Below are 24,863 nucleotides of genomic sequence, written 5' to 3'. Positions count from 1 at the left end.
CGCGCCAACAAAGTAGGCATGGCAATCGAGTGAGACGTCTTTGATCCTTATGTTTCATTTCCCTCCTTGTCTGTGCTGATTTGAAAGCCCCCTCTCTTCCAGAGTCTGAGCTCCCTTCCTGAGCCTCTGGGCAGTTGAAGGGCTCTGCAGCATCCCTGAGCCCTTCCTCCTCCTAGCTAATCTCTGCCCTCTCTTCCGCTTCCTCTGTCTCTGGGCAGTTGAAGGGCTCCACAGCATCCCCGAGTCCTGCTCCGCCTCTTCTATCACTTGCTCCTCCGAATTCTCCCTGACATACCGCTAGGTTTCCAGAAGTGGATTTTACATTGGAAAATATGGAAATTTATATGTCAGGAAGACAGGATAAGGTGCCATTTGAATGCAGCCTTGATCATTATATACCTATGTAACAGGACTGAGGCAGGCCAATCTTAGTTGCTGGCATCCGAGACAATGGTGTGTGCCTCTGGGGGTAGTCAAACTGCTGGAGAATTGCTCCCTCCCATGTAGTTTTTGCTGCATTAGCAACACTGAAGTGCCCTCCCTGGGGCATAAGCTTGGGCAGTGTGTATGGAGGTCCTGGGCTGCCCAGACGACAAGACCCCTATATCAGCCTCCCTGATGTGGTACAAAGGAAAGCAGAGCAGTATGGTTGGCACCAGCATGGCTGCAGGAATTGCTGTAAAGAGGCATACAAGACACATGTTGTTGGGCTATTAACTCCCATTCTCCGTGGCCATTGACCATGTTGCCTGGGGCTGATGTGTGTTCGAATCCTACAACAAATGGAGAGCTACAAATTCTCAATTCCTGGCATAAAGTGGATGTGTGTGCTGGTTTGGATGGAGCTATTAATAAGCTGCTCTAATATTATTGTGGTTTGCCTATATGAAAAGAAAAAAATCTGTAGAAAGCTGAACAAAGTTGTCTCAAACTGCACCTGCTATGTTATATACAGTACGTTTTTTGTGGGGGGGTTTTTTGATGAAAAAATAATTCTACCCAGCTTTGTTATAATTTTTCCATGTGCAAAGACCAACCACTCACTGTACTGTAAGCTGAATGGCCTTTATTGCATATTCATTTAACAATAAACGAACAAAGGTCTTCATAAAAGAGAATTATCTGTAAAATGTACCACAACATGTACTTCTCCAGCATCGAGGAGAATGACATTGTAAGGTTTGAAGTAAGGAGTAAAACAAACAATGACAAACCCGTGTGGTGCATACAATGACAATCAAGCTTTTGTTCACTTCAAGGGGGGGGGGAGGCAAAGGCTTATTGTAAATTACAGTGTAAATGAATCTTATTTGCTTCACTGTTACTCATTTAGTAATGTACAAAATATTTCTCTCTGTGTGTGGCCTGATGTCAACAGAATGCATACCATTTTGAGCAGCAGGGAGCTAAGAGTACAGAAAAGAAGAAATAAACCTATGAAGTTGGGGAGAAATGCTTGTTTCAGGGTTGGCCTAACATGCATCAATACTTTTCCATCATGGGAAGCTTCCTTATATGAAGTTTGACCATTGGTCCATCTATCTCATCATGAGCTGCACTGAATGACAGTCACTTTCCAGGATTTTAGGCACCCTCTACCAGCCCTAGGATGCGAGTGACACTGTGGTCTAAACCACAGAGCCTAGGGCTTGCCGATCAGAAGGTTGGCGGTTCAAATCCTCATGATGGGGTGAGCTCCCATTGTTGGGTCCCTGCTCCTGCCCACCTAGCAGTTCAAAAGCACGTCAAAGTGCAAGTAGATAAATAGGTACCGCTCAGGCGAGAAGGTAAATGGCGTTTCCATGCGCTGCTCTGGTTCGCCAGAAGTGGCTTAGTCATGTTGGCCACATGACCCGGAAGCTGTACGCCGGCTGTTATGTACTGAGTTGAATAGGATCCAAAATGCAGCAGTCTGATTGGTCCTAGAACAATGCAGCAGTATGATTGGTTGGCAGGAACCACCCAATCATGCTCCAGATAGAAGTGAATCCACAACCTGATTGGCTTACAGTAGAATTCCGGAATTAGCCAATCATGTGCAGCCCATTGTGTAAATAATGTATATAAAGCAGATACTTTGAGGGAACTTTCATTCATTCCTCCTCACCACTATGAGCTGAATAAATAATAATATAATAATAATAAATTTTATTTATATCCCGCCCTCCCCAGCCGAAGCCGGGCTCAGGGCGGCTAACAACAGTCAAATAATCAAAAAATCAAATAATCACACAATCTAAAAATATTTCATTATAAAAATTAATTAAATCAAATTGATGGCAACCAATTAAGCAAAGTTCTGTGCAGGTTGCCAGAGGAGGGAGTCAGGCTGCGCCCTGATCAAAGGCCTGGCGGAACAACTCTGTCTTGCAGGCCCTGCGGAAAGATGTCAAGTCCCGCAGGGCCCTAGTCTCTTGTGACAGAGCATTCCACCAGATTGGAGCCGCAGCCGAGAAGGCCCTGGCTCTAGTTGAGGCCAGCCTAACCTCTCTGAGGCCTGGGACCTTGAGGATGTTATTATTTGCAGACCGTAGGTTTCTCTGTGGGGCATACCAGGAGAGGCGGTCCCGTAGGTACGAGGGTCCTAGGCCGTATAGGGCTTTAAAGGTTAAAACCAGCACCTTAAACCTGATCCTGTACTCCACCGGGAGCCAGTGCAGCTGGTATAGTACCGGATGAATGTGATCTCGCAGCGAAGACCCCATAAGGAGTCTCGCCGCGGCATTCTGCACCCGCTGGAGTTTCTGGGTCAGTCTCAAGGGCAGCCCCACGTAGAGCGAGTTACAATAATCCAGTCTGGAGGTGACCGTCGCATGGATCACAGTGGCTAGGTCAGGGCGAGAGAGATAAGGGGCCAACTGCTTAGCTTGGCGGAGATGAAAAAATGCCGCCTTTGTTATAGCTGTAATCTGCGCCTCCATAGAAAGGGAGGTATCGAAGATTACACCCAAACTCTTAACGGACGGTGCTGGCACTAATTGCACCCCCGCAAGAGATGGGAGTTGCCCCCTCAATCCCATATCGTCCCGCCCCAGCCAGAGGACCTCTGTCTTCGAAGGATTTAACTTCAACCGGCTCCCACGTAACCATCCAGCCACAGCTTCCAGACATCTGGTCAGTGTGTCTGGGGCCGAGTCAGGATGGCCATCCATCAACAGATAGAGTTGGGTGTCATCAGGATACTGATGGCAACCCAGCCCAAAACTCCGGACAAGCTGGGCGAGGGGGCGCATAAAGATGTTAAAAAGCATCGGGGAGAGAATCGCACCCTGAGGCACTCCACACACCAAGGAGTGGCGCGATGACAATTCCCCCCCAAGCGCCACCCTCTGTCCCCGACCAGAGAGAAACGAGCGCAGCCATTGAAGGACTGTGCCCTGGATCCCCACGTCGGCAAGGCGGTGGTCCAGGAGTTCGTGATCGACCATGTCAAAGGCTGCTGACAGATCTAGAAGAATCAGCAGCCCCGACCCACCTCGATCCAGCTGCCTGCGGAGATCATCTGTTAGGGCGACCAGAGCCGTCTCGGTCCCATGACCAGCGCGGAAGCCGGACTGGAATGGATCCAAAGCAGATGTTTCATCCAGAAACCTACCAAGCTGTTCAGCAACCGCTCTCTCAATCACCTTACCCAGGAATGGAAGATGAAGATAAAGATAAAGATAAAGAGCATGAAATCACTTTGCGACTCTGAGTATATTTCACCGGCTCTCTCAGCCAGTAAAGTGAGATGAGCGCCACAACCCCAGAGTCGTCCGTGATTAGACCTAACGGTCAGGTGTCCCTTTACCTTTACGAGCCCTACCCAGAGATGACAGGGATTGAACCTAGCACCTTCTGCCTGCCAGGGCCATGTGTCCATTTCCCACAACTTTCTTGTCTCACACAAATGGCCACAATCACTAGGATGTAAGGGCTACAACATCTAACACCCAACAGAAACATCTCCCTGAGTGTTAAGGCAGCTTCCCTAGATTAGGATTTAGGACTATCACCCTCTGAAGAGTCAGCCAGTTGCCCCACTCAAAAGCACATTGGTACCAAGTCCAACAGTTTTCTGCCTGGCAGCCTTCCTTGGTGCTTGAGTGCAGAAGGAGGAAAAAACAAAACCCTCTTGCTCTTAACTTGCTCTTCTACAGTCTCACCTTCCTGGGAGGTTGAGGCCTCCTTTGTGTAAGTAATACACCAAGTAGTCAAAAGAAAGAGAGAGATATACATGTTTTTGTTTCCAAGCGAGAAGTGGGCATAGCTGAAGCACTACATATACCATGTATACAAAGTCTTCGTTAGAAGCAGCCATATCCATGGCTCCCCCTTTGGGAGAAATGATTTTCAAGAGCATTTCTGTGGCTTGAAAATGTAACAGGAAAAAACACCCTCCAGGTAAAGAGAAAGCAATTTTAATTTGATGGTTAGCACTGAAGAAGATGGGTAGGCAACACATGCTTGCATTTGATGTGACACTTGTATTGTTGGTTTTGATCGGCTTGGCCAGATTTAAAATAAAGCTGTGCTAACTGAATACCAAAATCTTTCTTTGTAACACAAATGCTAATTTGCAGCGTCCAACCCCTGTTTTTCCCTTGGTTATTTTATACACTGACAATTCCCTCTGTAGGTGGTTTTATAACATAGTGCTTTAAGGACACTCTGTTTAAAAAGATCTATTGCATTGAGGCTTTCTGCAATAAATACAGTGTTGCAAACCTCCCTTTGCACAGAAGCTGTGAATCATACACAAGGGAATGCCATGTCTGGTAGCATAATTTTGACTTTAACTTTAATTCACAGCTATAATGGGATAGAACATATATGAATAGTTAATATTTATTTTTCTGAATCGGTGGACTTAGGTGAGGCAGATGAAAAGAAAATCTTCACTCAGCTAACAAATCACTTTTACATTAGCAGAACCAAAATCTTCTCAGTGAATATATGTAAATCACTAACTTTCAGGCACCCAAGGGAATGTGCTTCATGCTATAACTTAAATACTAATGAAATCAACTGAAAATGATACTCATTAGTCAGCTGTGCCTTGATAGGGTTCCCTGTGGACTGATATAAATTCACCATTAGAAATGGATTCTCTCCTAGTCCACAGTGAGCATTTAATCCTTCTGCAAAGCAGATTCAAATTTAATGTGGAATGTGTGTTCTCTCTGTACTCCCACCCCCATTTCAGACTCTTTATGTTTCCATATTTGCAGTGCTTTGTTTCTAATCCTTTTAAAGCTGTCATGTTCCCTCCCTGCTGCCTCTCATTCTTTCAGTTGTCTGCACATATTTTGCTCATCCCTGTGTGACACAGAAATAAAAAATTAGCAAAAATAATTTGAAGGGCACCAAGTGGCATAGAGCTCAAACTAATGGCTTCCCTTTCAAGCCAAGTGCCCCCTCACCCTGTGTAAAGAGAATGGGCCAGGGTAAATTTCAAACATTGAGGGAAAGGTTGTGCTTGCCAGGCCCTGAGCATAAACGGTTCTGGTATTCATGAACACCAGGAGGCTTTTCAGACATTGTTGGACTACAACTTCAATAATCCTTGAACATTAACTATGTTGGCTGGGACTGATGGGAGTTGCAGTTCAAAAACATCTGGAGAGCCAAAGGTTTCTCATCCCGTATGCAAAGCTCCTTTAACTAGGGCCAGATGAAAAAGCAGATAGAGCACCTCTAATAGTTGATTAGTAGAAGACACTTCAGGTGTGGCTTGCATGACACTCCCAGGACACCTGGCCTGGAGGGGAGGGCAGGACCCAGACTGACTCCAGCTATGGTTGAAATATGGGTTGCCATATTTCAAAAAGTGAAAATCCGGACAGAAAAGCTGTTGAAAAATGAAATGTCCGGGAAATTCCGGATGTATGGTGGCTGAACAGACTCTTTGGCAGGAGCAGGTTGGTGGCTTCTGTTGCTGTTATTATTGCTCTAATTGTTTAAAATGTTTTTGTTTTTTTTTAACTTTTTAACTTGTGCATTTTAAATTTGGGTTTTTTATTGTTTTATAAATTAAGGGATATATGATGTGCCTGGAAAGAGAGGAGCTGGGGAGAGCAGGGAAGTGGGACTACAATTGCAGTGATTCTGGGCAAGGCAAGGTATGCAGGATGGGCAGGCTGGGTAAGGGGAACATGGCACAGCCAGTTAGGAACTGCTCTGTGTGCCAGCCCCTCATTCAACCTGGGAATTGTGGTTTTCCAAGACCTGGATGTGTGAGCAGAGTAGGTCACCTATGTACTGGGTGCAGCATCAGGGCAGACTTGAAGTGCGGGTGGGGGGCAGCCGTGATGGGCACCACGCCCCTGCAGGTGGCGTGATCCGCCCCCAGGACACGTGCCAGCCCTGCCCCTGCCTGCTCTCTGCCCCCCGGTGCCAGAGCATGAAGCTCCACCACTGCTCCTAGGCTGCTTGTTCTGGGGAACTTCAACATGCCACTATAAACTCCAAACAATAATAGATCACCTATAAGACGTTTGTCTTTACAAAAAGTCTTTCTACAAAGTTTCTACAAAAAATGATGGCTTCTATTTTTTTTGGGGGGGGTGTCTTTGTCAGATTCCAATTTGAACCAGCAATGAGCACTTCTTCTTACAAACAAGTTATATGATAGGTGCACCCATGTGTTGATTTGAGTTCATGATAGAAGCTTCTGTGAATGTCCTGCTCCTCCTCGTTTAGTGAAAGGCTTTGTGAAAGGGGTTCCATTTGAGAAAACTGTATACTTTTGTTGTACAAATATACAAATAACTTAAATGTACTTAAGAATATAAGAAGAGGCTGGTTCATCAGGCTGATAGCCCATTAAGTCTAGCATTCTTTTTTCACAGTGATCAACCAGATGCCTAGGGAAAGCCCGAAAGCAAGACCTGAGTGCAACAGTATTATAGTAAAAATTATTTACATTATGTTTATAAGCTGCTTTGTGAGAGCTTTGTCCTGGAAGGTGACATATTAATTTTTAAGCAAAGACAAAATATCTTCCCTTTACCATATTAAACCTAAGTACATTTTCACACAGCCCAAACAATCCAGTTTAGAGAAAGCAGGCTTTGAGAAAATATGCCATTTTCTTTCTTCTTCCAGAAATATATAGTGTTTGATGATGTAACCTTTCTGTGAAAATTTCACGAATTAATTTTGTGTGTCGGTGTGATGTTTCACTGTAGGATATCTGTTTTGGACATGGAGCTGTGAAAATTCTACCATGAGACAAATGAATGCATGCTAGGAATAAAACAAAGCAGAAAAAATAAAAATAAAAATAACCTTATTTATATGCAGGCAGTGGGACGAAGCCTTCAAGGCCACACTGAATATATTCTGACTATTTAGACTAACATGTATTGTATATTCTGCTGCCACAGACTAACTATTGTGGAGCAAAACAATGTGTTTTGGAAAATCCATTAATCAGGATTCCTGCCTCCTTAAGTCAAAACCAGTACTTCTGAGGATGATGATGACTGATACAAATGGATTCAGTCTTCATTAGCCCATTCAACAATCTTACCCCATTCAGCTGTCCAAAAGTTACGTTGCAAAATGTTCACAATAAATCTCTACTTTTTATGTGGAAATAAGTGTTAGGACCAGTGAGTAATCAAAATACTTGTCTTCACTATATAATCCTAATGCCTAACCCTTCCACAACCATTTTTATTAGCTGGGATTCCACTGGCAACAAAATACATTGGGTGAAGAGGAGGGAGGAGACAACTTTCACTGATCACCCCTCCCTTCCTACAGAACCTTTTGCCTCCTGAAAATCTGATTTGGAGAACTAGGAGATTCTTTGGAACAGTAGAGAAAACTGTAGTGGGAGTGGGAATTGCCAAAAATTGCCCTGCTCATTCTGCCAATAGGGTCCTCAACTGGATCTTCAACCCATCAGTGAATGGAAGGAACCCTTCAGTTTACAACAGCCTAGTTAGAATCCATGCCATTATGATTCTTTGTCCAGGACATTGGCTGGAAGGAAACTCAGGGTTTCCTGATCTATACTCAGTGCATTACCCAGCAGTTCAGAGACTTTATCTTTCACTTAAGTGATTGCTAACTACAGAAAACCATCTATTTATTAAAACATCAATTCACCAATCTACTTAGATTCCATGCTCGTTCTTCTCTTTTTCTTTTTCCAAGTTTCCATTCTCTTGCTCCATGTCAGAGAGGTTTTTTAAATATTTGGAAAGGCATCACTAAATCCCTGTGCTTAGATCAAGTAATCTTTAAATCTATTTAATTGTGTCTCTTTTTGTATTAGCTCTGCTTAAAAATTCAATTCAAGCATGCATGCCATCATTATGGCCTTTTCAGGGTGATAGAAGTGGCAGTAGTTATTTCCAACCTGTAATTAGGACATGCAGAAATCTTCACTAAAAACAGAATTTTAATACCTCTGACATCATCAGAAGAAAGATTTTGTCTTATCCTATTTGAGCCTCAAGCATGAGCTAGAATTTATTGTAAAAAACAACAACAGTGTAACAAAGACAGAATCATGTCAGCTAGCACCCAAATTCATTAGATCCAAATTTTCAGCCACTTCAATTAGTTCTTGAATGTTATAGAAGATCAGTAGACAAACCAGTACAATATATGCAAGATTTACTAAGCTACTCAGTTCTCTATTCATCTTCAATAAGCTTCAATAATTAGATTATCTCCATTTGTTTGTAACATTTTTAAAAATAGTCATGAAGAAAATCTTAATTTTGTTTTGAAACATGGAAATTCAGCACCTGACTGCTCTGTGTATTTATTTTACTTTGTAAGTATGGCAATAACATAGAGAAAAACCACATCCTCATGCTCATTTGCTGTTCACACTAGACCAGAGGGATGTCAAATACTATCAGGTATTAAATTAAGCAAGGACGTTTTCAGCAAAATTGATTTTTTGAGTCTTTGGAATCCTTGAAATCACTCAGAGTCCTTGTTGCTTGGCAGGTACCCCATTAATCTTTATAGGGTCCTATTGACATTGCTGGTTGCAACTTTCCTACTCTGCTTTCAGGGCAGATATGAATAGACCACAAAGGGGAAGAGGATTCAATTTTAATTCAGCAGAATCCACAGATAGCTCCTTAAAGTGAACAGAAAAAGATATTGAAAGGATTTTTAAAGACAAGGTGTAAATCATAAAGAGGGCTACTTCCTGATAAAAGCCAGCACTAGAGACAGTTTTGTCACTGAATTAATTTTGCTTGCCAGTAAGAGCAGTTTGAAACCTAACAAAGATCTGTTTCAGAGCTAAATGAGAAGACTTCACTGAATTAGAAGACTTCACTGAATTACATTTGGGGGGGATTTGGAGTAGGGATTTTGATAGGATGGTGTTCTGTCTCCTCCCACTTTAGGGTATCAGGGGAGGCTAGATTTATATTGGGGCATTTACAGGTGGGGTGGAGGTTGCATTCTGAAGAGTAGAGTCATGGCAAGGCAAGTCCATTAGTCCAGTCATGTCCAGTAGATCAAGGCAGGGCAAAAAGCATTTTGTCAGCACCATGGAGAGCTCACAGCAAACAGTGTTTGTTAGGACTCATTCAGGGAAAGCTGGAGGGAGTCAGTAAGACCACATCCTCTGACCTGAATGATCTGGGAGTAGAACAGTGATGCCTCACCAGGTGAGCAGAGATTTGTGACTAGAGAACCAGGAAAGAAATCGTCAACTGTAGACCTCCACCTATAGGGAGACAAAGAGGAATCATAAGTATTACGTGTAAAAAAGGCATAAACTGGACAAAATATTCAGTGGAATATTTTGTCAGTGTTTGAAAAAGAAAAGGTTCTGAACTCCTTTGACTCTTTTGCCTGGTCCTCGGACCCTAGTTGGCACAAAAGAGTCCTTGAGAATGAGTATTTTTGCAGAGTATTGATGCGTTTATTCTTAAAAAGTCTTCTTATCTAACCAAAACCGACAACCAACTTTCTACCATCCAACCAACCCACACTCACACAATCAATGACCACTCTATATATACAGGCATATGCAGGTGAAAGGTTACATGAGTTGTGCAAGTGTTGCCAATTCATTGTAGGCCGCTGACTCAGTTCCTTTTGTATTAAAGAAACAGTGGCCAATTTTAGGCCATGACATATTTTCTTCTCTGAGCTCATGGGGCTTAGAAATGAAGTCAGAGAAAGAAGCACACACAAACACACCCAACCCTATGGGATATTTAGAGAATACGAGTTAAATCTAACCCTACCTTTTACCATTTTCCTCCTCTATACCCCTTGCCAGCTGAGGACAATGCTTCCTGCCTATCATGAAGTGGCCTCTAATGCTTGCCTAAGACATGTGTTAGTCTTTAAGGTGCTATGAGACTCTTTGCTGGTTTTGGTGCAACAGACAAAGATAGCTACCCATCTGGAAGTTAACTATCTGTAGCATTTCACAGGCAAAAGCAGGCAGTAGGACTCTTTCCAACATACTGTCATTTCCTTCACGGATATATGCACATGAAAAATGTTTCATTCAAATTCCAGGTGGGCTTTGAAATACACACAGAGAAGAAGAAGAAGAAGAAGAAGAAGAAGAAGAGGAAGAAGAAGGCAGAAAGATGGGCTAAAAATACATTACATTAACAACATGATTAGGAATCATGTTATGAAAAAAAAGCAAACATGGGAAAGTGGTGATTGTCTTCAGCTACACAGCATGTGAGGGGGGCAGGTGTTAAGCCTTCCCTCTTTAGCTGTGGTATTGGTGGGGGGAAATTGCCCATCCCCAAGTGTAAATTAGTATTCAGAAGAAAAGGTCTTATTGGTGCCAATTGCTCATCATGGCATTAAGAGGAATGTATAGCAAGGCTCCTTGTTTTCCCTGCAAATCCTATTTTGTCGTGTGCAGAAAGAGCTATGTGTGTGAAAACCATTTCATTGGTTCCAGCAGTATCTCTACTATAGTGAGAAGAAGTTGACAGGTAGTTAAATTATGTTGTTAGGAATTCCACAGATCTTTGAGCTTCCATCCTCACCCCACCCCCACCCTCTTTCCCTTAGTCCTTATACTAGTCAGCTAAAGAACATCTGACAGCTGCACAAAATGGTGCTGGCCACATTTTCTCATCCTGGTGCCAAATACTGACCCTGTTATGCACAATTAGCAGGGATGACAGAAAATCCAGACAGGCACATTCATGAGCACTGACATTTAGACTGAACTAAGATCATTTGGAGGCCAACCATGAGAGTACTTTCCCTGTTGCAAAACAATGAAATAAAACACAGCCCCCCTTTTTTTCTTGAATGAGGCATATACTTTTCATGTGAAATGCAAAAAAATTAAAGCCAGCCCCTCAGAGTAAAGAGGTGGGGAAGGGGGGGAGAACGGTTTATTCCCTCTTCATGTTAATTTATGATTGGAGCAGTGCCTCTCTCACTTTTTACTTGGATTTCAACCTTGTAAAAACTCTTGTGATTAAGCCACTGAATCACGTCTCCCAGTTTTTGACCCTGAAGGTTTGGGTAGGTTTGGTAACAAAGGCTACTTTCTTCCTTAAATAGAAGAGGTGGGGGTGGGGGGAGCCGTGAAGAGAAGGAAATCTCACACAACAAAAATAATGGGAAATCCACAAAAGAGCCCAAAATGAGAGCGGCATTTATAATGGAATAACTGCCAGAGAATGAATCAGAGACACCCTGCCTTCCAAATTAAATGCTGTTTGGAAATGTGCATACCTCTCACTTAGTCAGTGGGAGACATTAATAAAATAGAGGTTTAATTGGAATGTATTCGTTTACTCTTCTGTTTTGACCAAAAACTGAGCCAATAACATCGCTTTAGTTAATTGTGGAAGATAGTGTGATTTGTAACACCTCACAATAGGAAAAGCTTCTATTAAACATTGTAAACTGAAAATGTTCAGAGTTCTGAGAATGGGGGGGGGGGGGAGAACTCATCTTCGGTCTCAGCCAATTAGCATACGTTAGGCTCTTTCAATTAGAGTGAGTCATGCACTTTATTTAGGTCGCCAGTGGGATCAAATGAAAGGAAAAATGGAGGCACTACAGTTTTCTAGGCTGGGATTTCAGGGACTGCACACTGAAGTCTGTGCCCATAAAGGGACATTGGGTTTGCATTTCTCAAACTTTTGATGCCACAGGGCAAACTGCTGTCAAAACTGAATAGACTACCAGAAGCAGTTTGTGATCTGGAAGTGAAAAAAAGTCAAGCATCACACCGGACAAGCATCCATCTGCTCTAGGCTGAACCTAAAATTTCCTGAATGCCAATGGAATATTGTGATAAGAAGGAATAAGTTGTAGGGCCACTATCAGCACCCAAAAACCTTTGGCAACTATCTGAATCTTGGTATCTATGCCCTTGGGCAGAATCCACCTGTCGTTGGCCCCTCACGCTGGGTGGCTGGGTCTCAAAAGCAGCATCTCTCCACAGCATTATGCAGAATTTAAAATGGCCAATTCCTAATTATGTGCCACCAGTTAAGCTGCATCTGGGGTAGGACTGGGGAGACGAGGGCCACTTCAAACCTGAAGCCAGCCTCGGAAAGTCCCCCACATGACTTGCCCTGTTTTCATATTTATATTTCTGGATGCCAGAAAGATAATGGATGCTTCAGGGGTAATCTGTCAGAGGCCACATGCTGGTTGTGGGTAAGGATGGACCCTGTAATGGGTAGGGCCAGGGCCAAAAGTGGGTTGGAAATCACTCCCTCTACCACCCGCTTTCCCCCTTTCCCTCCTCCTCACCACCCAGATGGAAGCAGGCTGAGTCTGGAGGTTGACAACCCCAAGTGTAAATATTTGCTCAGTGTGCTAGTTTTCAAACAGTGACATGTCCATAAGAAACATGTTTTGTAGCTTCTATATCAGACCCTCCAAGTGTCCCTACTTTCCAGGGACAGTCCTGGATTTACCAAAGTCATTCCAGTTTCTGATTTTTATCCCAGAATGTTCCGCTTTTCCTTAGGATGCCCCTATTTTCATCAGAGAAATGTTGGAGGGTATGGAGTTATCCAACCCCTGAGCCATCTGAGCAGCCCTGTATAGGGAAGGGTTTTTTTAAAAAAATGTTTAATATTTTATTATGTTTTTATATATGTTGGAAGCCGCCCAGAGTGGCTGAGGCAACACAGTCAGATGGGCAGAGTATAAATAGTAAAATTGTTATTATGGAATAAGAGGTCCCTATTTCGATTGGAGAAATGTTGGAAGGTATACTATATTACTGGGAATTGAAATGCTGCTATGACAGCAGGAAAGAATACAATTAAAGCTATGGGCTGGTAAGGACTGCCAGTAGACCTGGTGTCCCTGGGTGTTTTGGATGCATCCCACAGGAGACTTGGTGAGAAGCATAATTGTGCTTGGAAAGAGTCAATATTTGGCATCTGCTCATATTGATTCAATTTCTCCACACTGCTGGGATTAGCCTCTGTCACTGTGTATCAGGGCCCAGCTGGATTAGCTACACCCAGTGGGCTAAACCTAGAAATCTATTTTATTTACAACCTTAATTTAGATTATTTATTTATCTGTTTTGCTAATAATACCTTTCTCTTGGCCTGCAAGGACACACACATACAGCAAATGGTTGATTTCACGTCCAAGAAAGCTAAATCCCCTTTTTGTCCACAAAACATACACTGAACTGTAGAAATGCAAGTCAATGTTCCAACCCTGTGGGACTACCTCAAAGGGTAATGGGGAAGTTCAGTCTCTATGACTCATTTAAGCCACTTCCTTTCAGCTCAGAAAATCAAAAGCGATGCTAATTGGTGCCAGAGGGAATGGAGCTGTGTGTGTGTCTGCTTCTGCCTATGCCTCTAAACAGGACACCTCCCTACGAGAGATTTTATATGTGTAGTATTTTCTCAGAATCCTCTCCATCTCTGCCATTCAAATGTGCGTGTGTGTGAGAGAGATAGGCTATTGAGCACATGACTAATTAATTAAAAAGTAGTAAAATAAATAATATGAAAGCCACCTGTCAATTAAAAAAAGACAGGTGCTGGTGAACTAGTGAAGTACAGTGGTACCTCAGCTTAAGCACTTAATTCGTTCCGGAGATCCGTTCTTAACATGAAACTGTTCTTAACCTGAAGCACCACTTTAGCTAATGGGGCCTCCTGCTGCTGCTGCGCCGCCGGAGCACGATTTCTGTTCTCATCCTGAAGCAAAGTTATTAACCTGAGGTACTATTTCTGTGTTAGCGGAGTCTGTAACCTGGAGCGTATGTAACCTGAAGCGTCTGTAACCCGAGGTACCACTGTACCTATAGCGAGAAAGGCATCCTACAAAAGAAAGTCTGGATCATTTCATACCCACCCACCCCTGGGTATCTAGAATTTTCTCTTTGAAATAATATTGCCCAGGAAAGCAAATGACATTATTCAAAAAACAAATTACGACCAAGTCTTTAAAGGGTAGTGTTATTTCATCCATGCATCGCATCCCATTATTTCACCTGTGCATCGGAGAGTAGTGTTATTGTATTGTCTGTGTAACATTGCTATATTATTGGGCATTATAACTCTAGGAGGATGACTTTGTGTGCCAAGTTAAAACAGTGATGGCAGGTTTGGGATCGTTCATAAAATATGTCATACATCAATATTTAATTTTTAATTCAGCTTTTTTCATTTGTGTATGTGTTTTCTTTCATTCTTCTAAAGCATAATGCAGATCTCATATTTTCCAGGCTTCAGTCAAACTTTACATTCCCATGGTGCCTGTGCAGGTCACAATCATACAAACATTAGACCTCCAGTTCCTAGTTGATGGGATAACAAATGCCACATTATGCTGAAAGCAAATGTTAGCCAAAACATTTTTAAAAAATATTGGAAACTGGGTGTGGTACATAGTATAACTACTTAGGAATTAAGAATGTGCAAACTGAAGACTTGCAAGGAGGTTTTATTTTGTTAGATAACAGCCCCCACTGTGACTTGTACACTTCCTTACATGGGATGTTGTCCAGAATTTCATTGAAGATGGCTAGAATAATAAGAGCCAAGTGCATCTCGCTCTCAGCCCTTTTGTTTTCAAATCAATGCAATACTTTCCCCTGTTCATTTCATTAGTTTTCTAAGAGGATCCCCAAGAGGAATATCTAATCCCTTAACCCTGTCAAGGCGGGGGGGTGGGGTTCTTTTATAAGTGTGTTTGTTGCTCTGTTTACCAGAAGCACATAATTATCTGATTCATTGAACAAAGTGATGAACTGAATCCTGGGATAAATCCTAGCCATCGAGCTTGACATTATTAGAGAAAAGCAAATTGAGACGGGTTTAGACTAGAGGAATTTGAGAGCTACTGTGCTTTTGAAGGACCAATAGGAACAAGAGTGTGAAGGAATGTACGGAGTTTGATCCTTAACAGCAAATCATTGGCCTGGAAGAAATGTGCTCCTAGGAAGAAACATACATTAAGAACACAATCTTGAAAGGAATTGTGAGGAACCCAATCAGAAATGCAAGTTACCTGTGTCCTTCAGATGTAATATCTGCCTACTCTGGCTTCACTTTAGAGAATATCTCATATTTGATATAAATATTATATGTTACTTTCTTCTACAAATGCAATTTCAGCTTAGTTGCCCTTGTGTCATGGACAAGCATTAGGGTTAGGGTTAAGACACAAGAGTGCAGACTTCCAAGACAGTATTAATTATGTAGATAATGTACATGTTCTCTGGGTTGTCCATAGTTTCTGGTATCAATAATGCAGTATTACCAGATCATAAGGGTCAACTGTATGTAAAAGTCACATGTTGGTGGTGGCAACATAACCCTGAATCAAACTCACAGATTGGGACTCTATATTGGTTTGGGATATTGGTGTGATACCCAGACATGTTTCTCATGGTACAACATGGTCACCTCCATAATGTATGGTGGTAGCTTTATAACATACCTTATCAGATTAGTTAATCACACATATACCTTTGCCATTGTTTTAAGACTTTAATTTTTTTAATTATATTTTATTTGATTTATCTTTATAAGCCATCTAGCAAACTATGTTATTGGGTAACCAATGTAAAATGATGATGATGATGATGCAACTCAAAAGTTAGATTTTTTGGTGGGGTTTACAATCTAAAGGACTGTGGGAAATCAGGATTTGTAGGGAAAGCATATTTGAGAATCAGAAAATGTAAGTATTCAGGTGCATTGCAGCTACATATTGGAAGTCAAACTGCAGGTTTCAAAGGATAAGAGAGGTGTTTTTTTAGATCAGTGAGAGGGGAAAAAAACCCTTCTGAACAATGAATGTCACTTGTAGAAGATCACACACTGAAGTGAAAAAGATGGCAATAGGATCTGTAGGATTCAAACTTTATCCCTCAAGCTAAGAACCTGAGACCCACAAATGTAAGCCAAAGTATTAAAACTGCTTAAATTCATGAAAATCAAGGTTAACCTGATCTTAGTGTAGGCTGAAGTGCCCATCTTGAATGGCAACTATGCTTCCTCTAGGCATTTATCCATCTCTAGCCTCTTCCTGCAGCCATGAAAGCACAGATCTCCTCTAAAATGTTGCTGGGTTTGTGCATTGCCCATAGGCCTCTAAAGTAGATGCTCTAGGCTAGGGCAGACCACTTTTCCTAAGTGACATTGTCTTCTAGAAGTCTAGAACTAGGAAGTCTGCATGTAGTGTTCATGTCTGACACATCTTGAAGCCACTTTAGCCCAGCCTCCAAGGATGGAGGGCAACTAAGTGCAGGGGGCAGTATGATATCTGTGAGAAAAAGGAAGGGAACAGTTGGATTGGCAGTGGTTGGAAACAACAGACTGGCAATTTTGCTGATGAAAAAGCTGTGGATGGTACCAGAGTCTGGCTCACCCTAGTTAGATGATTTGAAAATATTACACACACAGCTATTTAACTATTTCAGGAGATGCACACGTGAACATTAATAGACCACTTCAGGTGTTAGGCATAGGTAAGATCAGAGCATGAGCTAGGCTTCACTGAATAGTCCCACCTGCCACAAAGCATATATCAACTTGTCTCATTCTCTGGAGTTTGTGCATACAGCACAAATGTGTGCAGGGATGGGATTTCACATGTACAGACAAATACACAACGTCTTGCTCTCTACAGAAATTCATGCTTTATATGCAGATGCTATGCGGAAGGACTGGTGTCTGTGTGGCCCTGGGGCTGAGGCTAATTGGTGTGGCCTAGCTCAAATGTTGCCTTTTCCCATGAGCATAAGGCCTGAGCAGGGCTTATGTTGTGAAGGCAATGTATACCTCAACAACCAATCCTTTGTTGCTGGACCCCTACATAGTTGAGCATTTCTTGTGACTGTGAGCGGAATCTGGTATAATTTGATTGTATGAGTTACACAGGCATCTACTGGATATTGTCCATGACATGCCGCACTTTCCCTGCCATAAGGAACTGTCTACCTTCCATTACACAGAAATAATGGTTCACTCTACTGGTGCTGAACTGATGTTGACACAAATATATTTCTTAACGAAAAACATGTTATTTATTTTTCTCTATATATTTTTGAACATTGCATGTCAAATTCTGGGTTTTTTTTTAAAAAAGGATTTACCTATTATTAGCCTATATATGAAGCCACTAGATATGAAGTGTTATTGAGCTGCCTTCATTCCACATGCACACTTCTCTGTTTTAGCAAATTTAACACCTCTTTCCAAGGACTGTTAATGATGATGAAGACTCATATAAGATCGCCAGAAGGGCTAAGGACAGATCTTTAGACTGAGAATTATTATTTTTAATCCTCCTTACAAGGGTGAAGAAAGTGAAATTCTCACTTACTGCTGTAATATATATTTTTTTTAAGACTCTGAGTTTACTGTATATTTTTAAAGCCCTATTTAAAGTAAAGGTTGTCCATGCAGAAAAGAAAGAAATAATCATAACTCAAAATCTTGGCTATATGTTTCCTTTGTAAGCACTTTTATACCCTGCAGGTTGGATAAACAAAATTGAAACTTCAGTTTTTAGTGATTTCAAATCTTGATCCCACTAAAGTAGAAATTGAACCCTGGGGCATAAGAAATACATATACAATGTTTCTATATGAGGTTTCATGTCACCACAAAGGCATTTCACTGTCTCACAAGAATGGCTATCCTGCTTGCATTAGCCCCATACTCTGAAGGAACAAAATCTCCTTAATTTCCCCTACGCTGAAATACAAATCCATTTGTTGCCAAACGTTTAGCTTGTCATTCCAACAAATTGGTTCTCTGTAGCTTGGATTACACTGAGTTAATAACGTAGCTGCACTTTTCAGGTTTTATTTAATCCTTCCCTCACAATAAAATGTGTTTGGTTTATAATATGAGGGGGAAATACTTAAGTGATACAAAATGTTTGTCTTGATACCTTCAGATGCTTAAAGTTTTTGTTTTGTATACCAAAATAACACTTACCTTCATGAAAATGCTACAGATGATCTGGAGATTTAATTTTCTTTTTGAGCACTTGAACACAAAATGCTTGAAATGTATTTGATTGTGACTATGAGAATGGTTGTCTAGCTGATATAACTGTTTCATGGGAAGTTCTCTTTATATTCATATTTCTGCAAATCTTCACTTTTTTGTTATACGTAAGTTATTCTTTAAATAGCAATACAATAGCAAACCCTAATATATGTGTCCAAAAACTGGTAAGGACCTAACAGAAGCAGAAGACATCAAGAAGAGGTGGCAAGAATACACAGAGGAATTATACCAGAAAGATATGGATGGCTCGTACACCGCAGGTAGTGTGGTTGCTGACCTTGAGCCAGACATCCTGGAGAGTGAAGTCAAATGGGCCTTAGAAAGCACTGCTAATAACAAGGCCAGTGGAAGTGATGATATTCCAGCTGAACTATTTAAAATTTTAAAAGATGATGCTGTTAAGGTGCTACACTCAATATGGCAGCAAGTTTGGAAAACTCAGCAGTGGACAGAAGATTGGAGAAGTCTACATCCCAATCCCAAAGAAGGGCAGTGCCAAAGAATGCTCCAACTACCGCACAATTGCATGCTAGCAAGGTTATGCTTAAAATTCTACAGGGCAGGCTTAAGCAGTATGTGGACCTAGAAGTCCCAGAGGTGAAAGCTGGATTTCGAAGGGGCAGAGGAACCAGAGACCAAATTGCAAACATGCGCTGGATTATGGAGAAAGCTAGAGAGTTCCAGAAAAACATCTACTTCTGCTTCATTGACTATGCTAAAGCCTTTGACTGTGTCGACCACAACAAACTATGGCAAGTTCTTAAAGAAATGGGAGTGCCTGATCACCTCATCTGTCTCCTGAGAAATCTCTATGTGGGACAAGAAGCTACAGTTAGAACTGGATATGGAACAACTGATTGGTTCAAAATTGGGAAAGGAGTACAACAAGGCTGTATATTGTCTCCCTGCTTATTTAACTTATATGTAGAAAGTTCCAATCACTCAGTCTTTACAAGGCAAAGGCCTTGAAAGTTGGTCGCTTTTACTTTTCAAATTAACGGAAGTGTTGCTCTGGAAAGTGTTGTGGCAACACTTCTGCAAATGTTAAAGGGATAGTTGGTGAATTGTATTCAGATGCTCCCTCTACTTGAGGATGAATGTTGTCTGAGAAGGCTGTCTAAGAAGCAGATACAGTGGTACCTTAGTTTACGAACTTAATCCGTTTCTAAAGTCCGTTCTTAAACCAAAGCGTTCTTAAACCAAGGCATGCTTTCCCAAAGCAGCGGGGGACTCAATTTACAAATGGAACACACTCAACAGGAAGCGGAACATGTTCTGCTTCCAAGGTAAAGTTCACAAACCAAAACACTTACTTCCGGGTTTGCAGCGTTCTTAATCCAAATTGTTCATAAACTAAGCTGTTCTTAAACCAAGGTAGCACTGTACTTGAGTTTGGAGCATTTGTTGCAGTTTCCCAGTATGGTTATAGCAAGGCTGTCTGCTGGATGCAAAAGAATCTCTCACATTCTTCACACACAATGATTGACATACATAGAATGTACATAGCTGGTGTTCTTTTTCAGCAAGTTTTGAAGCTGCTAAGAATTTGTATTAAAAAAAGACCTAAGGCAGGCTGCTGAGGACAACTTCAAGTTCAATATCTAAGGCTGAAAACTATGGCTTATTTTTAATGTGAGACATTTTGTCTCACTTTCACAATATCTAAGGCTGAAACCTATGGCTTATTTTTAAAGTGAGGCATTTTGTGAGGACAGACTAAGCATCGTGTGAAAATGGCACTGCTTATTCATTTGTTCTGCACTCTGTCCCCTCCACCAATATTTTTCAGAAGGAAACTCTCCCAGGGTTCCATCTTATTCCTAGAGTATAAATGGGTTAATTCCCAACAAAGGATGCTAGAACTGTTGCTTGACATGGGCTGATGGGCTGCCATATATCTGGATTTTCCTGGACATTTAACCGAATTTCGCCCACACACTGCTGCCGACTGCAGTATTCCGGATATGTCCAGGAAAATCTGGACTTATGGCAACCCTACAAATAATTTCCACTTTCAATAATACATTGAGGTCTTATTTAGGCAGCATGTTTTGCAAATATAGATGTCTTTCATTGGGTAAACGTAATTGTATTTATCCATTCGTTCCAGGGTGTATATAGTGGAGAGTGATCAGGCATGCATTCAGGGACCCGGTGCATGGATTATTTTTCTTTTGGATCATGACCAACATCTGATCTTGTATTTCCACTTCTTGTAAGGATCCAGCATATGGGCCACAGATTTGCTCCTGTTGCAAAATGATCAGTTAAAAAAATGATTTTAAAATATTGATATCTGTCAGGGAACTGCCATCAGTGCCGGAGGGAGAGAGCAAAATCCAGAGGGATTCCAGAGAGCGTCCCGGGATTGAGAGAGGCAGCCCATCTTCTGGGGAAGAGAATCAGCGTAGCACCAGTGGAGAAGGGGGGCAGATGGGGGAAGCGGCGAGGCGGTCCCATGACTCCTTGCCGGGGACCAGCGGGGAGAGTAGGGGTCCTCCGTTGCCTACGCCCTCCTTACGCAGAAGGCTTTCGCGCAGAGAGAGTAGGAGGAGACTAGGCGTCAAAGAGCTTCTTTGCTGGAAGAAGTTTAAGAAACGCCCACTGACGGATTCTGCCAGCGATTGAGACAGCCACGGGTGAGTGGCTGTCCGGACAGAAAAGGTTCACTCAGGCAACCCAGCCAGGTGTTTGCACTGGCTTACGCACGAGCAACCCCTAGAACCACTACAATATCATATTGGCAAAAGAATCTTCAATTGCTGAAGATGAGAAAGATAGTTTCTTTTCTTTACCTGGAAGGGAATGTAAGTTCCTTTCCTCCAAAGGCTGCATCTCTGACAGTCTTGCTGTATTGGCCTCTATTGATGCAAGCATCCACATAATAAATAATACGTCGAACTGTAAAGATATCCAGATATATTGACTTTAGTGGCAAACCATTAATTCTCTAAGTTTGTTTTACCCTTGTGTATGAGCCTTAGAATTGCTCTTGCATTTTCAAAAAATACAATGACTGAATCTAGCTTGATTCTCAATATATGGGGCCAAATCTAAGGGCATTTTCTCAAGTTATACTATGTGAATACGTTGCAGATGTCTTGTGCCTGTCTAGCACTTCTAAATGCTGTTAAAGCCTGACAGAAAGAAGAACGGAGCTATTTTTAACTTGAATGTACTTTTGAGTCATTGTAGTTTTCTCATTCGATTTACAGATGTGGGAAATGCAAAAACCAACTGGTGAAAATAGCCGAAGGTATTCTGTTTCATTGGCTTTTCCTTTATTGTACTAGAGAAAAGGAAGTCAATCAAGCAACTTGCTCCCTCCAAATTGGGGCTCTGATGGAAGCTATTTTGGCAATTTGCCCACCTCCATTGCCACATCAGCGTAGCATAAAACAGAGCAGATTGCAGGAACATTCATCTTTAATGTGGAGGTGCTACCTGTGGAGACTACAGGGGCCAGCATGTGGTGCTCTTTCTTTATCCGTGCGCCAGATCAGCCTAAAGGTGGCTGACATGCTGGGAGAAGCAGCTGTCCAGCGGTGATTAGTGGATGCAAAGCACAATAGCACCATTTTGAGATGCAGGCAGTCAACGTGGAGCACTGTAGGAGATGTAACATCCTAACAGTTTGTTGAAACAAGTTCAGAGGAGAATCCTCTTTGCACAGATTTGGTTAATGCACGTCTCCACACCTAATGGCCAGGTGCATTTGGGCAAGAGGTCAACAAATAGTTTAGTAGATAGATCAGGGGTGGGAAACATCAGGGTGCAGGCCTCCAAATGTTCTTAGACTTTTAGCTTTTATCAACCCCAGCCAACATGACCAATAGTCATGGATGGAAACAGCTGTAGTCCAGTGTCCTCTCCCTCACATAGATAATGTGATTATTCTGTGTGTGTGTGTGTGTGTGTGTGTGTGTGTGTGTGTGAATAAAAACAAAGAGAGAGATCCTGAAGTAGCAAATGATTGTCTACCTTTACTGTATTGTACCTATGGGAGTGAAGTATCTGACAGGGACTCGCATGATGGCTCCAAATGTTCTGCTGGTCATAGACTGTTTGCCATCCAAATTCTGTAAGGAAAGAGAAAGCTATCAGTTTGGCTGGGGTTAAAAACTCACGCAGAACTACTGAAACTGTGGAGACATCCTGGGATACAGGAAAGCTGAGAGATAAGGAGCTAAGAAATAGATACAAAGTAGGCAGCTGACTAAGAAAGTGTAGCCTCACCAGAGTTCATTTTCTGAAGTCTTGGATTGCTTTCCCAGTTGAATATAATGGAAAATCAACGACCAATAACTTTTCATTTTTTTCAGAATTGAAATAATTGTGCAGGCATAGAAGCCGCTTCTTTGTGAAAGATGCAGGAAAAATTCAGGTACTTGACTCTGTCAAGAGCAAAGACTTTCCACTGAGAATGGAAAGCTTTAATGAGAATGGTAGGAGAGGTTCAGCATAGTACTAACATGTCCTTTGCACTGCAAGCAAGTGGGGTAGTGGACCTGCTGAACTATGAACTAACCATGGTGATGGACTGGATCAGGGTCAATAAACGAAAGGTAAACCCAGACTGGATGGAGAAACTGTTGATGAATGTTTCCTCTGCTTGGATATGTCAGAGGTGAGGAACCTATACCACATAAGCCTGCCAGGTTGTTTGGATTCAACTATGCTTATGTTTCCCGTGCCTGGTGTCATATAAAGGCAGGTGTGGGAAAATTCAAGCTTAAGCTGCAATGGAAGAATTTGGAGTGCAGACACAGCTTGATTTTTTTTGGAAAGGTGATGCTCAGTCAATTCCAGTTAGGATCACACTCCTCATGAAGGAGCAGGTTCATAGCTTGCGGTTGCTCCTGGATCCATTAGTGTCACTGGAGACATAAGTGACCTTTTTGGTACAGAGTGTCGTCTGCCAATTTCAGCTGGTGGGACAGCTACTTTCTATCCGAATGTGGATGTTGTCTATGCTCTGATGACTTCGAGGTTAGATTACTGCAGTGCACTAAGCATTGGGTTTCTTTTAGATGTGGTCTTGAAACTGCAGCTTGTATAAGAGTTAGCAGCCATACTCTTGAGTGGCATCAGCCATGCTGAACATATCATGCCCATTCTGACTCAGCTGTACTGGGCTGATTATGTTTACAGTAAAAATAATTTGGAGATTGGGACCCCAAAACCTCATGGGATGCCCGCCTGAAGACCCTTCATCAAATTCCCCCTTCTAGCAGAAGTGTAGAGAGAGAGACTTTTCAGTAGCCCCCTGAATGCTCTTCTGAAGGAGATCTCTCTTGCACTGAGATGCTTTGTACTTTCATTGTTAATTTTTCGGGGGGTATCTGATGGCTGTATGCTTTAAGATGATCCTGTGATGCTATGGGGTTGGTGAGGTTTTAGAACTTTTTTTTATTTTAAAAAAGATATAATTAGTTTTGCTTGTTTGTTTTAATATTAATGGAATATTTTGTACCTGTTTGATATTTTTGCTGTGAGTTGCTATCTGGCCATTAAGGTGATGAATACACAATAACAATAATAATAGCAGCAGCAGCAACATATAATATAGAGATTTGTGGTTAATTCATATATACACTTCATCCTTTGATGGCTGATGTCCCAAGATTTCAATCCACAGCTAGTGTTGAATGTCTTTGAAATGGAGAAACTTCATGAAATGAAAGACTAAAGGAGGCTTATCTGAAATTTCCATCCCCATTCTAATAGTATAATTGCTTTGTTTTCATACTTTTGAGAGCTCAGGCACATGGGAGCCTCAAAGTGGGCTTTCCAAAATGCAGCTTTGAGCGCACTGAATTAGAAAACAGGATGAAGCACACTGGTGCAACGAGCAGATTCTAATGGCTCTACTTTGACAGCCTGCCCTTGTTCTACAAATGGGTATTCGGTGCATTAAAAAGGTCATCCTCTTCCTGATCCCTTCAGCATTGTTGGCAATGCAATTATTTCTGCAGCACTAGAATGATGTGCCATAAACAGGAGGGTTATGACTTCCCTCAGCAGAAAGCAAGTGCAGGTTTTCAAAGAAAAAGCTCTTCAAAAACTAGCATCTTTAATAACATCTGCTGAAATAAAGCACACTTCTAGCTAAGTGAATTGCTTTTAAATAAATGGGTTCCAGGGTGCTGTTTTCTTTCCTTTCAAAACCTGCTAGGTATGTGTGTGAAAGCCTGTCCTTAAGAAAATGCAAACAAAATTCTTCAAGCGATTGGATTCTCTGTGTACAGAATGCCTACTGTTCATGAGGAATTTTTCTACAAATGGAAAGAAAAAATGTCAGAGAAGCGATGGAAGAACTGTTCTTCCCAAGCTTTGCTAACATAGGAATGTTTGTTTATTTCTGCTTTTTGATAAACTGTGGCATTTTGA

At 41.8% G+C, this 24,863-nt stretch overlaps 1 protein-coding gene across 28 annotated transcripts in view; it reads right to left on the bottom strand.

Annotated features, from left to right (window-relative positions):
* LOC308481769 (uncharacterized protein) overlaps positions 1–24,863 on the bottom strand; it is a 145,789-nt gene that overhangs the window by 79,114 nt on the left and 41,812 nt on the right. For 9 of the 28 annotated variants that reach the window (XM_081014483.1, XM_081014487.1, XM_081014480.1 and 6 more), the window contains 3 exons: positions 22,471–22,552; positions 21,269–21,374; positions 9,592–9,688 (listed from right to left, as the gene is read on the bottom strand). The exons of 9 other annotated variants lie outside the window; for them this stretch is intronic. In XM_081014483.1, coding sequence (XP_080870609.1) covers positions 9,592–9,688; positions 21,269–21,374; positions 22,471–22,552 — 285 coding nt within the window. Of the gene's footprint in view, positions 1–3,668; positions 9,689–21,268; positions 21,375–22,454; positions 22,553–24,863 lie in introns of those variants that run through there. 10 more of the 28 variants (XM_081014478.1, XM_081014486.1, XM_081014484.1 and 7 more) reach the window with 7 other exon arrangements.

The sequence above is a fragment of the Podarcis pityusensis genome (assembly GCF_964106645.2).
Source record: "Podarcis pityusensis genome assembly, chromosome: 7".
Lineage (NCBI taxonomy): Eukaryota > Metazoa > Chordata > Lepidosauria > Squamata > Lacertidae > Podarcis > Podarcis pityusensis.
Note: the sequence above shows the minus strand (reverse complement) of the source record. Positions and strands in the feature narration are given on the sequence as shown.